Source organism: Arvicanthis niloticus, chromosome 7 (genome assembly GCF_011762505.2).
Source record: "Arvicanthis niloticus isolate mArvNil1 chromosome 7, mArvNil1.pat.X, whole genome shotgun sequence".
Classification (NCBI taxonomy): domain Eukaryota; kingdom Metazoa; phylum Chordata; class Mammalia; order Rodentia; family Muridae; genus Arvicanthis; species Arvicanthis niloticus.
The window spans coordinates 38,094,852-38,109,365 of NC_047664.1; the positions used below are offsets into that span (position 1 = coordinate 38,094,852).

General features: G+C 50.5%; 1 protein-coding gene across 3 annotated transcripts in view; it reads right to left on the reverse strand.

Annotated features, from left to right (window-relative positions):
• The window catches only part of Ctbp1 (C-terminal binding protein 1), a 28,736-nt gene extending 16,491 nt beyond the window's left edge, over positions 1–12,245 (reverse strand). Inside the window, exons 1-3 of one of the 3 annotated variants that reach the window (XM_034508543.2) lie at positions 12,020–12,233; positions 6,628–6,820; positions 3,885–4,039 (exon numbers count right to left, since the gene is read on the reverse strand). In XM_034508543.2, the coding sequence (XP_034364434.1) occupies positions 3,885–4,039; positions 6,628–6,634 (162 nt within the window). In that variant the 5' untranslated portion in view covers positions 6,635–6,820; positions 12,020–12,233. Of the gene's footprint in view, positions 1–3,884; positions 4,040–6,627; positions 6,821–12,019 lie in introns of all 3 variants that reach the window. The other 2 variants (XM_034508540.2, XM_034508541.2) reach the window with 2 other exon arrangements.
• Between the last annotated feature and the right edge of the window lie 2,269 nt (positions 12,246–14,514).

The window sequence follows — 14,514 nt, forward strand, 5'->3', positions numbered from 1 at the left end:
CTGCAGCTCTAGGCACTGTTGTCCAACTGCCAACTGACATGCTGATATCAACACTGGGTTTTCTGTAACTAAAACACACCCTACTGTTCATCTACTACTGGTGCTTCGATTTGCCTTCCTGGGTGAAATCTGCCTGTCTATGTTTCTCTGTGAATTTTTTCATTGTGTCTTTTTTTTTTTTTTTTTTTTTTTTTTTTTTTAATACCTAGTATGAAGTCACCAGTGCTCAGATGCAGGACATACTAGGGGTAGACTTGCTAGACAGTGGACAGAGACCTACAGCCCAGGTCACCACCAACATCCACCCTGTACCTGTTCTATGGGTGCTTCTGGGTCTGTCCCCTTAGGATAGAACTCCAAGAAACTATCCTTTGCAAGCCATCACATATCCCCATCCACCAGCTGTGTAATCAGGTTAGAGATTTGACCCTAGTGTACTTGGTGTCCTCAACACCAGAATAGAAGGACATGGGTCTCAGACGTTCATTGCAGGCAGAACATACGATGAATGACTAATGCAGGTCAGCTACCTTTGGCTGGAAATGGGTCCTGAGTGCACCCAGTGGCAGCAAGTTCTGAATGGAGCTCACACCCCAAACCACAGTAAGGTTTCATAGTCACGGCAACCTCCTGCTGAGAGAACACTGAAGCTCCAAACCATACAGGATGGTTTTATCACCCAAACAGGAACAGCTATTATATGAAACTGCAGCTCTTCCCACCTCACCATCACACTAGATATTTTCCTGCTGACAGGAATATATGCAGAGTAAACACTGGCTGAAGCCTCTGCATACTACCCAACTTCACAGACACCTGGGCCCCTGCAGCTGTTCTGCTCCACAGAAGGAAGTGGCATCTAGGTTTCCCACTGTGCCAGTGACCACCTGGCCACCTGCTGGTGAACTGTGAGTTTTCATAGGGCCAGAGAGAGACTTGCTGAGTGGTTCACATAAGCAGTGCTTCTCTGGCCAGTTTTCTGCAAGGACTTCCTTTTCCTGCTGCCTGGGAGGGCCTGAAGATCTTAAACACAGCCAGGGCACAAAGGGTCCAGTTGACCTCACTGGGTTTTATTGCTGCTTATTTTCCTCTGTGTGTCATTTAGAATGCCTACAGAGTCCTTTCTGAAGTTGCATAAGTCTCCTGCTCTTCCAACTGCTGCCATCCAACCAGAACACCATCCCAGCCCTGGAACTAAGTTCACCAGCAGTTTGCCCAAATACCTGAAGGGCACGCACATCCCTCGGTCCCCTGCTTTGTCCCATCAAAGCATAAACAATGGTTTCAGAGTCTCGGGCCCTGCTGATCCATGGCAGTGGACTCCTGCATACCGTGAAACCCTCTCCTCTCAACCTTTGTCCAGATTCCAGATGTGTCTACAGCTTGAGCCCACCCAAGGTCAGGGCCTTTGCAGCCTGCTGGTCACATGAGACACTTCTGTTCACTCATTTCTTAGGTGCAAGAGACTTCCTCTGGCCTGGGGTGTTCTCCACCCATAGGGTCATGGAGTGTCATTCTTCCATCTCCACAGGACCCCTTTGGAGACTTCCTGCTGCCCTAAGTCCTCACTTAGCACATGCTAGGAGCAGTGTCCCTGAATTCCTCCTGGGCCCCATGCAACTCTGGGCTAGAGATCATTTGGCTGAGATATTTGTACAGTATCCAGCCCAAGGATGTTCTGAGATTCCTACCACAAGCTGACTTTCCCACATCCATAGCCCTTCTAATAGACCTCCTGGGTCCATGCCAGAAGAGCCAAGGTCTCTGCAAAATTTTCTTCATCATGTTCTTCACTAATAGTATAAGATACTCATCTGCATTGTAGATAGTAACACTCAGCCATTTGTGAGGACTTTTTGCACTTAAAAGGTGGAAATTGCCGGGCAGTAGTGATGTATGCCTTGAATCCCAGCACTTGGGAGGCAGAGGCAGGCAGATTTCTGAGTTCGATGCCAGCCTAGTCTACAGAGTGAGTTCCAGGACAGCCAGGGCTATTCAGAGAAACCCTGTCTCGAAAAAAGCAAAAAGCAAACAGCAAAAAGAAAAAAGAAAAAAGGAAAAAAAAAAGGTGGAAATTACCATATAACAAGGATATATAAGACAGTTATTTCCTTTCCACACCTAGACACAGGTGTCCCACATGCCCTATTGCATTTTCATAGTTATTTGGGTACCAGACTCCTGTCTTGTGGCTATGCCATTCCCTGTATATGGCTTTCTTCTTGTGGTACAAGGTTTCTACCCAGGCTTCAGCCATCACACCCATTTTCCAGCCAACGGAAAGAGGGAGGTGATTTCCCTCAGTGATATATACCCAAGGTGGGTCATACCTTGCCTGGGCCAGGATCTGTGGCAGGATACAATTTGTCTAGCATATCACCAAAGGGCACTGGGTGGTTGTCCAGTTTGAGCTACTGTGAATCAATGCCACACCTTCAGGTGAGAATGCAGGTCATATCTGTTAGGACAAAGGCCCCAGAGTATGGCTGCTGGCATGCTACAAGGGTATATAACAGTATAGAGTACCACTGATTACTGTCCATGCCATGCCACAGGCTCAAGGTCCTTAATTAACATAGTTTCCTATTGTTTGGGGAATTCTTCTGCCAGTGAATTCTCATTTTTGCATCGAGCGCTTCCCCTCTGACTTCTGGGTTTTATTACCTTGCCTACTCCTTGCTCTTACTCTCCTCCCACTCCCCACTCTTCTCCTTAAGGCATAAGAATCAAGACTTCTGGTCTCTTCCTGCTTGCTTGCTACTATGCCCTAAGTGGTAATTTCTACTTTTAGTTTTAGTGTCTTGAAGCCCTGTGTTTTCAACTTTGCCCCTTCACACCTACCACATGACTTTCAACATGACAATCTCTCTCAGTTTCTCTCTTGGCTGAAGGCAGCCCATCCTGCAGTCAGCCTGTGTCTCCCATGGGCCAGAAGCTCTATTCTACTCACAGAGCCTTACCTCCTTGTAACTGATTATCTATACAGAAGTGACAAATACCCAAGGACTACAGACACACACTGGGCTCAGGCTGGAATGACTGTCCCAGATGAATCCACAGCCACTGGGGAGCAGGGCTGTAGGTTCACTACACGCTAAACCCCGTGTCTGGCAGACTGAGAAGGCTGAGTAGTAGGCTACGTGAAGTAAGTTCAGATATGGATTTCACTGCCCTCTGGGTCTGAGGCAACATCTGCAATGAGCTGAAAGACCCACCCTTTGAGGCTATAGTGCCACCAAGAACAAAGCTCACCATTCTTCCCAGTGAAGCACATTTCCAGGCTAACCATCCAGACCATCCATAAGAGCAGGTGCCAGGTCCCTTGTGGCTTTAATCCCTGACTGGTTCTACCCTGTCAGCTCCTGAAACACTTTAGATTTGTTTTAAAGAATGTTTTCAAGCTATCTTCAGTGCAAAGTCTGAATTAACTTTAATACAAGCAGAAATCAGATAACACACTCTGGGTAACAGAGAAACCCAACATATCTGAGCAAACATGAATCACAGAAGCTGCTCAGAGCTGCTAAGCACCTGACCACAAGTTCTAGGTAGGCACTGTGGGTGAGGATATCGTGCCCTTTTTTCTATGTATGCCAGGTAGCCTCCAGCATAATCACTGCCAGGTACCCACAGTTCCACTTCCAATGAACTGGCTACAATGTAAGTCAAGAAGACCCAGAGTAAGCCCAACTCTACACTTCCTGACCAGGCCAGGCCACACAAGACCAGGTGGTATTTAGACTCACTGTGGCCAGAGGCCAAGGAACATGACTAGTGTTGTGTGCTGACTCAGACTGCAACCTAAGGTTGTATGGCCCACGCTCTGGAGTCCCCTACTCCCCCATAAAGCTTGGCCAACTATTAGTAGGAACATATGACACTACCTTCTCATGGATCTCCTGTGTGGACTGTGCATCACAGAAGGCTACTGTGGCCACATCCTTCAGGATAGGCATCTCCACTGTGCAGTCCCGGCCATCCAGCAGCGCCACCAGGGGCCGAGGGTGCATGGGCCCGTTCATGATGGGAGGTCGGACGCCTGCAAGAGAGGAGCAAACCACTTAATGCCCTCAGCAGCTCCAGTCTGTGACCTGAGGACTGTACTACCCACTCGAATTGGAGAGATCAGCCCTGAGAACTTGCTGTACTCAGCATCTGGTTACGTGGGGCTTTGTAAAAAGCAAATTAAAACTGTGGAGAAGAAAATAGTTTGCTATAGCTTACTGATGACTGAGTAGACCCAGACCATCAATCCCTCAAGGGCATAGGACCTGAAATCCTTGCAGACTCTAGGGAGGCTGTGGTAGACAAGAGGACAGGGGAGGTAGGAGACACCTCATCCCTGGCTCCCTACAGCCAAAGGCTATCTTGTCAACACAGTATGTGCAGATCACAAAATGATGGGATTCAGGAAAGTGCCTGGTTGCTCTTTGATGCCTAAATCCACCACATGACTGCCCAGAACCCAACAGAGTGACCACAGAGTAATGTTTAGCATATGGCCTTAACTGATATCATTCCTAGTGGTAGATTTCAAAGGCAAAAAAACAGTGTTACAGTAAAGAAAAAAAAAAAAAAAAAAAAAAAAAAAAAGCCGGGCGGTGGTGGCGCATGCCTTTAATCCCAGCACTTGGGAGGCAGAGGCAGGAGGATTTCTGAGTTCGAGGCCAGCCTGGTCTACAGAGTGAGTTCCAGGACAGCCAGGGCTATACAGAGAAACCGTGTCTCGAAAAAAACAAAAAACAAACAAACAAACAAACAAAAAAAAAAGGTGGGGGTAATGACACTCTAAGAACCCACCTCCCAGATCAAAACCTTAGGCTTGGAGTACAACTCAGGAGAAAAGCACTTGACTAGTGGGTGTGAGGTTCTGGGTCTGATTCCTAGCTCCACAAAAGCCTTTGTGGATACAAAATCAGTTTGTTCCCAACATGACACACTAAACTAGACCCCACTTGGGGCCAAATACAGGAGCAAGGATTTCCCAGGTTCTGTCTGGCCACCTTCAGCTGGGCAGCACCTTAAGGAGGCCAAAGGTAGGTCCATGGTAGCAGGCAGCACGAGGCAGGGCTTTGTCCCACCATTCCGAAAGCTGACCAAAAGAATTGACCAAGGCACAGTGGAGAGTGGAGGACAAGAAACACAGTCTCGCACTAAGACTGCCAGAGGTAGCCCTGCAATAGCTGCTGGCTAGCAGCATCCTGTACAGTCCACACTCATCTTTCTTGCCTTCAGGTACAGGGGCTACCCCAAACTTCCAGTGCCAAGAAGTGCCTCAGAGAATCCATGTCACAGAAAGACAATGCTCTAGGGACTGTCACAGCCATTTACAGCAAGTCTCTAAGTGCTCCCCACCCTGGAACTGAGTACCTTGGGTTGTGACACAGTTCTCACTGACCACCAAGAGATAATGGAGCTACCCTCTAGGCAACACTAAGCCCAAGATCTCCAGCTGTGAGACAGAGGTGTTGCTGCACAGAGCCCTTCCCCAGGGTCAATGTGCCTGAGAAGACACAGCTATACCCATCCATGCCTTTATTAACAATAAAAGTAAAGGTGCTGAGATTAGATGGACCCAGCCTTCAATATGAGATATGCAAGGTCACAGGCTCGGTATTTGCATATTCCCTTCCTTGGTCTCTATGAACCACATCCCTAGCTATCCCTATCACCAGGCAACAGAGGTGGACAAACAACAATAATCCAATTGTTCTCCAGCTTGGACTTGCAAAGTGGCTTTTCTCACATAAAAGTGTTACTTCTTGTAGCAGGTAATGGACTTACTGCTATTTTAAAAGGGGGTAAACATCTACTTTTCTCATTCCCTGTCTTGAACACAATATTTTGTAAGAATCACTACTATGGCAAGCAATGCCCATGTCAACAAATCCTCTAATGTTACAAAGCAAGCCCTCAAAGCACAGTCTGGGCCTACTGCCTAGGAAGTAGCCTATACTTCATCAAGGACCTGCCCAGCCTGACAGTCTGATAGAAACTCCATTCTCTCACCCAGTAGACAACTCCTCACTGAGGACCTATGGATGCAGATATGGCTAGGCTGGGGTCTAAGTCTGTATCTTCATCTAAAAATGGGTATGACACCCAAAGATTCATCGGAAGGACAAAAAACCAAGCCCTCTAAAACACAGCGGGCTTATAGTACCTCTTTATTCACAGAGCTGATGCAGTGTTTTGGTCCTCCCAAGCAAAGCCATCTAGGAGGCAGACAGGTCTAGTAACTAGACCATGCTGTACAGGAAAACTAACCCAGGGCTGAGCTTTACTTAAGAACCTTTCCCAATCTGAAGACATAAAAGACAAGAAAGCCCTTTGAGCTATGCTCAGGCTCTCTGGGACTTGCACAGCCTCAAAACTGGCCCTCAAGCTCCTTCAGGTAAGACCTGCCCTCAGCACCCACCTCCATACCCTCAGGTCACTTTTCTTACAGAAACCAACCCTTAGCACAGTAGCTGGATGACTGCTGACCAAGGCAGCCTGCAAACACCAAGCATGTTCCTCAGGCATCCCACAGTCGTTAGCCATAGGTCAGCCTGCCTAACTTATGCAGCCCATGTCCCTCTTGTAATTCCCTTGCAGAGATGGCTTCACTTGGCAGCCCCTACCAACCTGACATTGCTTAATTGGGGCGGGGTTTCCACGACCATGAATTCGCCTGTCCAAAGCTTTTTGTCTTCAGAATCCCCAGGCCGAACCGCGTTCTGTCACGGAGCCTCATCCCACGTCTTATTGTCTCCAACCAAAGCTCTCAGGCTTCTGCTCCACAGCAGCCACTGAAGCCTGCGTCGGGTTCAAAGTCTTACTAAAAATCAAACACAAGAGACAAGTTAAAATGCCATCAAAGGCCAGCTAAAACTCAAACTCCAGGAAGCTTCATGAAAGTGAAGCTTTTTGCTATATCCTTATCCCTGCCCAGCTGCAGCAACCAGAAGACCAACCTGGACAGCAAGGCACTCACTCACTCCGTGTTTGTGATTCTAGATTAGGGCAAGGTCCCGAGTCATCTATGTGGACCTAGGAACAGCTCTGTGCTTGGTTACCCCACCAGACTTCTGGCTCAGCCCTGTGTTCTCAAACTGAGAGGTCAAGGCAGCCTACATTGAATACAGAAACATGCAATTACAGAATGGGACCTACCAAGTGGTCCTGAGTTTCCTCTCCTTTATACTTACATTTCCTGACATCTAAGGCTGTCCCAACCATGTCTCAACATGGATCTTTTAATGAGACTTTCAGAAAAGCTTGCTAGATGCTGGCTTTCTAACATTCTACCCAACTTCCTTCCAAGTCCCTGCTCAAAGCATCCCAGAATGGCTAACAGTCACCTGGTTCTCCTGAAAGTGCTGCCTAGTTGTACTGAGTGTGGGCCTTGACACTCACACACATTTTGGTAGGGCTTGTAGCCCAGAAACCTAGGACATTACAGGCGAGCACAAAGCCCAATCCCCAAAGTGTGTCACTGAGCAACCAAAGCCCTGGTCTCTGTTCTTAGTATTTGAACCCCACACAAGGGCCAACCCCTCAGTTTAGCTGGACATCAGGATGCTAGGATGCTAAGATGGAGCCTAGCCTTGCCACCCTTCAGCATCACCAAGAGACAAGACCACCTGTCAGTCAATACTCTGGAAGCTCTTCCAGAAAGACCACACATGGCCATAATCCAAGGTAGGTTGAGGCCTCAGAAACCAGCACCCAATATATTTGGGGAATATCTCTTTTCAGAATACTCACAAACTTTTTCACAAGCTCTCTCTGTGAATTCCCAGCATAAATACCCAGTGCTAGCCTCCAGAATATGCCCAGCCTTGAGGAACACTACAGACAATGCACAGCCAGTCAGTAAAGCAGCAACAACGCCCTAGAGTCACAGCCTGCCTGTGCCAGGCACCTGCCACAGGCCCAACCCTCCTCTTAGTGATGCCATGTTGAACTTTCCCAGAAGAGGGTGCTAAAGAGCCACTGCAGAAGAACAGATCTAAAGTCAGAATTCTGGAAGCTCTGACAAGACTTATGGCAAGGAGTATTTGTCCCTTGCATGGACCACTGTCATCTGTAATATCAAAATCAACAGCTATCTGGGCCATGAGGGCTCTAGAACCCTGCCTCAACCAACCAACCAAACAAACAAACAAACAAAAACTTCTGAGAATGGCCAGCACTTCTCAACAAAAACCGGATCCCTCCCATCCTCCTTAAAGGCCCTCTGGGAAAGAATTCCCCAGCAACAGAGGGGGTCTCCTCCTACCTCTAAGCTCAGATCCCTCTGGATTACAAGGCCAGCTCTAATCCCAAGTAGTACTCTCTGGTTACAAAGCTGTCCTGTGGGCTGATCCCTACCCAGGTCTGGAGGTCAGAGGACAGAACCTGGACACTCAGATCAGGTGGAGGCCAAAGCTGGAAGCTCCTGCTACCTAGCAAGAATGGAGCTGAAAAGTAAGGGCAACAGGAGTAAGCTAGTCAAACAGCTGCTACATGAACCTCCAGGGCAGGCACTGCCCAAGGCATGGGTAAAGCACAGCAGGACAATGAGGTGGCACTGAGGGAAGGTATCTGTGAGAAACAAGAGTGTTCTGCAGCCAGCTGTGACTTATACCACACACCAGGGGAGGCACAGAATAGAAAACATGATAAAGGGCATGGATTTACCACTGAGACTCATTTCCAGCCACGTTGGCTATTTTGTGTCTATGTGTATCAGTTTGCCTGTGTGTGTTACAACAAATACTGCCGGTCTTGACACCCTAGAACACATGCCCATTCCAAAGCCAGTTGGGAAAACTAGTCTCACTAGAAGAACACAAGCTGTGTGTGATTTTCCAGCTTATTAGGGGCTGCCACCCTTCCTGCCTTTCTGAATAGGACATCTTTCTAACACCGTAGAGAGCCCTGGCCTTGTAAAGGACACAGAGGTCATAGGATTTACAGAAAGCTTCACTAGAGACTTATCTCCAGGTGAAGCAGCCCTGTGTACCTCTGCTGGAAACAGTGGCAGGAAGAGCACCACAGCCACTCAAAACAAGGGATAGCAATGCCTGGGGAGGGGTGCAGATCTTTCTGGGTCCCCACTTCCATGCTTCCCTGTGAGGTACAAACCCAGCACCTCTGGACCACACATCATCATCCCAAGCCTACTAAATTTTTCTTTAACCCACCCAAGTCAATGTAGCCCTGTCCCCGAAGTCTTCAAGCTCCTACACTGCCAGTCAGGTCTGATGCTGACTAGGGGACACACAAAGACCTAGAACTTCACAGAAGCTAAGTAAGGCAAATCTGACAAGAGACCACACAAAAAGTTTCAACTTCATAGAAAATGAGCACTTCTTCTAAAGCTACCACCCGACACAGTGACAGTCTGGGCTCTGGGAAAGATGGTATATGTTTATGATCATGGCCCTCAGCACCAGAGGGAGAAGGGTGCTGGACTGCTGCAAGACTGCTGCAAGACACAGGAGGCTGAACACATCTACCCCCACAGAACCAGAGTCACTGCTGACAGTCAGTGAGTGTGAGGATGCAGAATGCAGGCACTGGTGCTGGCAGACTTTCAGGTGACATGGCTGAACTACAAAACCAACTCCACATAAGCTGCTGCCTCTCTCGTGTAGCAGCTTCTATCTCGGGGCTTGGAGGAAGGCCACCCTGCCCAGAACCATGCAAGCCAAATCCTTTCCTGATACTAAGAGAATAAAAGCTAGTGTGAAGGTGTTGCCATGCAGCAAAGACCTCAGGACATGTCTGCTTTACACACCACACCAGGAGCCACAGGGCTACTAGGTCACATGGACAGAGTTCTACCCAAGTGAGTCCTCAACAGGTCTGAGGATGAATGTTCACAGAATTCTGTTTCTTGCCAGGTTACACTGTGGGCACCCACCAATGAAGTTCAAAAGGCAGGTAGGAAACAGTGAGCTGTGGGAAGGCTGGAGGCCAGGGATCCAGAACCCTGAAGACATCAGCCCTCTGAGCATGTTCATCTGGATAAAGGTGAGGCACACAGCTCAAGCCTGCTACAGGCCCACAGGTGACAGAAGAGACATCAGAGCCAAGAGCTGACCACTGAGGTCCCACCAAGAATCTACAGGCTTCAGTCCACATTATGTACAACTAACATGGCACAGTGCCCTCAGACATCTGTGGAAGCCAGGCTGACACACACAGCAGGGCCATGCCTGACCAAGCTCCAGAGCAGAGAAAGGGTAGCCTCAAACCACAGCTGCCACCCTAAATAGTAACAAGACAAGGAAACACATAGAGGTCCAGAGAACAGTATTACCCCACACAACCCACAATTGTGTCCCTGAACTTGGCATATCCCACAGCTGTTAGCCCATGTTACAGATGAAACAGAGAGAACACACATATTCATGTCCTGCATCATTCTTCCAGAGATCATGATCCTCTGGGACTCAAAGATGTTAGCTCCACTCTGTAGCAGTAACCCTGATGTCCTGCATGCCAACCACACTGGGGTAAGCATCCCGTGCACTCCTGTTTATAATGGACACATGCTCTCTGTTTCTGCAAGTGACAAAGCAGAACACAGTAAGGGAACATACTTCCCCGGGGAATAAAACCACTAGGTATCATCTTGCTGACACCCTGGCTTACAGGGTTCACTTTCCTGAATACTAGACAACTAAACTCCTTCCTAGAAGGCAAATTTGTCCTAACCAATCAAAAGCTCACTAGTACAAGGGACATGGAACTGGGCCAGGAAAGGTTTGACAGGCAAGGCCAGGACGAAGGCTGTCCTGCTGATTTCTGGAAGGCAATGGGCTGGGCCTGCCCTCCCCACCCCATGGTAAATTCTGGCCTATAACCCTGCCGGTTTGGGTGCAGAGCCTCTTCCCACAAACACACACAGAGTGTGTGTGTGTGTATGTGTGTGTGTGTGTGTGTATGTGGTGTTGAGATATACATACATACATACATACATACATATGCATGCCTCCAGGGAGTTATAGCTCTGAAAGGGTGCAGTGTGGGGGAGGAGTACCCACCACCAGTTCAGGATAGACGCAGGCCTGGAGGGCCTTACCTAACTGCCACACCCTGAAACAGACTGACTGTCAGGATCTGCAAAATGGCCTTGTCTGATAAGAGGTGCAGTAGGCCATCACAGGGCGCCTCCCTCTTTCCCTCCTGCCCAGTTCAGTTCCTTATTTCCTGCTGGCAGCACATGCTGCAAGGATTCTTCTTCTGCCATCTTTCATGCTATGAGGAAGAAGGCAGTGCCCTTGTGAGGGCAGAGCTGGTGGGGTCAAGCCCTGTCATCATTAAGGTGGAAGGGCCAAAGAGAGGGACTCCACGGGGCGCTTCGAAGGTGAGCAAAAGCTCCTGAGAGCTCTGAAACCTCCGGGCTGCCCCGCCCGAAGGTGGGGTCGTGTTCATTGCGCGTGCGCCAGGCTGCGCGGCCAGGGAACGCTGCCAAGGAAGGACTGCCCTCCACAGACAGGACCCCTGTGGTTTAAGGACTTTCACAAATGAATAAAAAACTAAGTAGTCCAAATACAGGGGCCAAGCTGAGCATCACTAAGTCGTCTAGAGGGGTGATAGGCATGTAGCCCACCTATGTTCCCTCAGTGCCACCTCTAGGAGGACTACCCGCTCCGGGATCTGCCGAGCCGAGGCCCAAGCGGAATCCGAAAGCCCGTCACTCCGGGAACACCTAGGTCCCGCCTGGGTGTCCACGAGAAGGATCCTCGCGGGCCCACGGGACAGGAGAACAGGCCCGGCACGGTCACAGCCTGGGTCGTAGCACCACAGACCCCTTTGTCACCTGCGCGGGTCGCGAGCGGGCAGCGGAAAATAAGGACGCGCACACGCACGCACACGCCTGTGCGGCAGTTCGCGCATGCGCACCTCCCGTTAGCCTCAAGGGTCCCCAGCGCGCGCACCGAGCGCGCACGCGCACTCGTACACAAAGCCAGCGCAGCGCGCGCCCGGCCGCCCCGCCCCCGCCCCCCCGCCCGCAGCCGGAAATGCGAGCGCGCGGCCTTACCCAGCGGCAGGCCCTTGTTGAGCAAGTGCGAGCTGCCCATTGAAAGGCGCGGGTGGCCGCGGGCCCCGATGAGTCCGGCGCTCTCCGCCGCCGCGAGCCCTGCGCCTGGGGCGGCTTCGGCGCAGTCTGCTACTCCGCCCGGCTGCCTGCGCCCGGCCACCGCCGTGCCGAGCCGCCACCGCGCCGCCAGCCGCGCTCCGACCGACGAGCGGGCGGGGACACGCGGCGCGCGCGCGCGGGCGTGGCCTCGGTTGGTCTGCTGTTTGCCGGCAAGGCGGCACGCTGGACGTACGCGGGCGGCTCAGGGGCCCAGCTGCCCGCCGGCCCGGCGCACGGCCCCCACCCTCCGTGCCCCTCCCAGGTTGGATTCCCTTCCTGGACACGCCCCCAGCTGTACCCGCCCCGGCCTCCCCTCCCCTGCGCGTACCCGGGACTGCGCCCCTGCCACTCCTTGGCGCGGTGACCTGGGCCAGAGCCCGAGTGGTGAAGCAGCCCATCCGCGTGGGGCGCTACCGGACTGGTCGCTGCTGCCTCAAAAGGACAGCGAGAGGGGTTCACTCGGCCCCTTGTGCTCTAGAGCTGGGGCCGTGGACCCAGGACCCAGAAGCTGGACAGCGCCCCAGCCAGGGAAAGGGATTTGTGCGCAGGGACAGATGCCCGCCGGGCAGCCAGAGTAAGAGACTAGCTGTTGGTGGGACTGTCAGGCAGGCGAGGCGAGTGATACACTTAGCTATTTTTAAAAAACAAAATATTAAAATCACGAAAACAGCCCAAACTGAAGGATGCTGAAAGCCATCTGGTTACCTACGTGTTTTGAAAATCAAATCTTTGAGAAAGGTGGGCAGATCCAGTGAGGGATGACAAGGGTCTGGGCATCTGTTTACAAAACAAATGCTTTAAAGATAATCTTCCAGTTCGATAGGTTAGCAGACATGAATGGAGAAAAAGATCTAACAGGTGGAGTCTCGAACCTGCTACAGTACTTCCTAGACTGAGGGCTTGGGGGGAAAACCAGCAGATGTACACCTTCCCTTAATCCCCACCCCTATCCCGGACTGTCTCCAGTTTTCTCGAGCTGCAGGTAACTCCCTACAGATCGTCCAAAGGGCTCCTCCCAGTTCTTCCATCCTAGCATAGCAACTCCATGGCATCGTGACACTTCCCATTCCTTCTCAGCCTGCCCAGATTCTCATTTTTCTTGCACAGTGCGACTAGGACCACCACATTTCTCCATCCCTGTGAGGGATTGTTTAAAAACCCTTAGGGCCTTCCATTGTGCTGGACAGAAACCCAGGCTTCTGGTCACCATCACACTGACTTGGACTCCGACTCCAAGGACGGTCCCTGCAGGCAGGAGTCTGCTCCTGAGGATGTGAGGTCGAAAGCCACTAGGTAGAGGTGTGAACAGGTAGTTCTGCACATGGCCGTCCGAAGACCTTAGGATTGCCCAAAGGCACCTGTAACTACCTGATTCTGAACAGAGGATCTGGTGTTTGCTGGGCCATATTCACCCTCACTCCACTCTGCTCATCGCTGTTCAAGGCCTGAAGCCCTGAGCCATCATCTTGGTGCCAGTTAGAGAGTGTGATGTTTATTTACCCTTACCCTGACGGTCTCCACTACAGCCACAGGCTGGACTGGGTACCTGGTAAATGGACCCATCCTGCTTGCCTCAGCTGTTCACCCTCTGGCAAAGCTGTACTATTCCTGGAAGGACAAGACTCCCTCTGATAAGGGAACACTAGCTCTTCCCTTATCAAAAAGACCTAGGTTTTCATCCTAGGAATGGGCCTGGTAACAGTGCTTCCTTCAGTTTAATCAAATCACACCTGTCTGCTGAGGCTAGAGGCTACTCTGTACCCAACCAAAGAGACCTATGGAGAGACAGACCCAAGGCACAGCTCTTCCTGGAAGGAATTTGAGAACCTAACATGAAAGGTTTACACTCTGCCTTTCTCAAATGTTTGGATGACTTATATACTTACAGAATATTATATGGAAACTGGATGGAGCTTTAGGCATATCCACTATAAAGCATATTATAGGTGCATTCTGGTGCTCTAAGGAGGGCTCCAGTGCAATGCTTACTTCCTCTTCTTGTCACCAAAAGATAGACACCTACCTATATCTGCTGAGCCCCTGAAAAGTATCTGGAATGTTTAGGGGTGTCGTCTCAGACAGTGAGGCCTGGTGTCTGGGAACATACAGAGCCCTGGAGGAGTAAGGAGCTGCTCTGCAGAAACTTGGGAAAACAGCACTCTGGAAAGTGAGCAGAAAATTCAAAGCCCAGATACAGTGCAGGGAACAGAAGGCTGTGCCTGGAGGCCAGGAAGAGTCAGGTTTGCAGGTTTGGGGAAGGGATGTCATGGTTGTTGAGATACAAATGGCAGAGACCCCACAGGGCTTATCAGCTTGGTGTGGATGGGTAACTCAAAAGATGCCTAGTGACATCTAGAGAGAGGTTAGTATTGGGGACAGGAGGCAGAGCCCAAAGT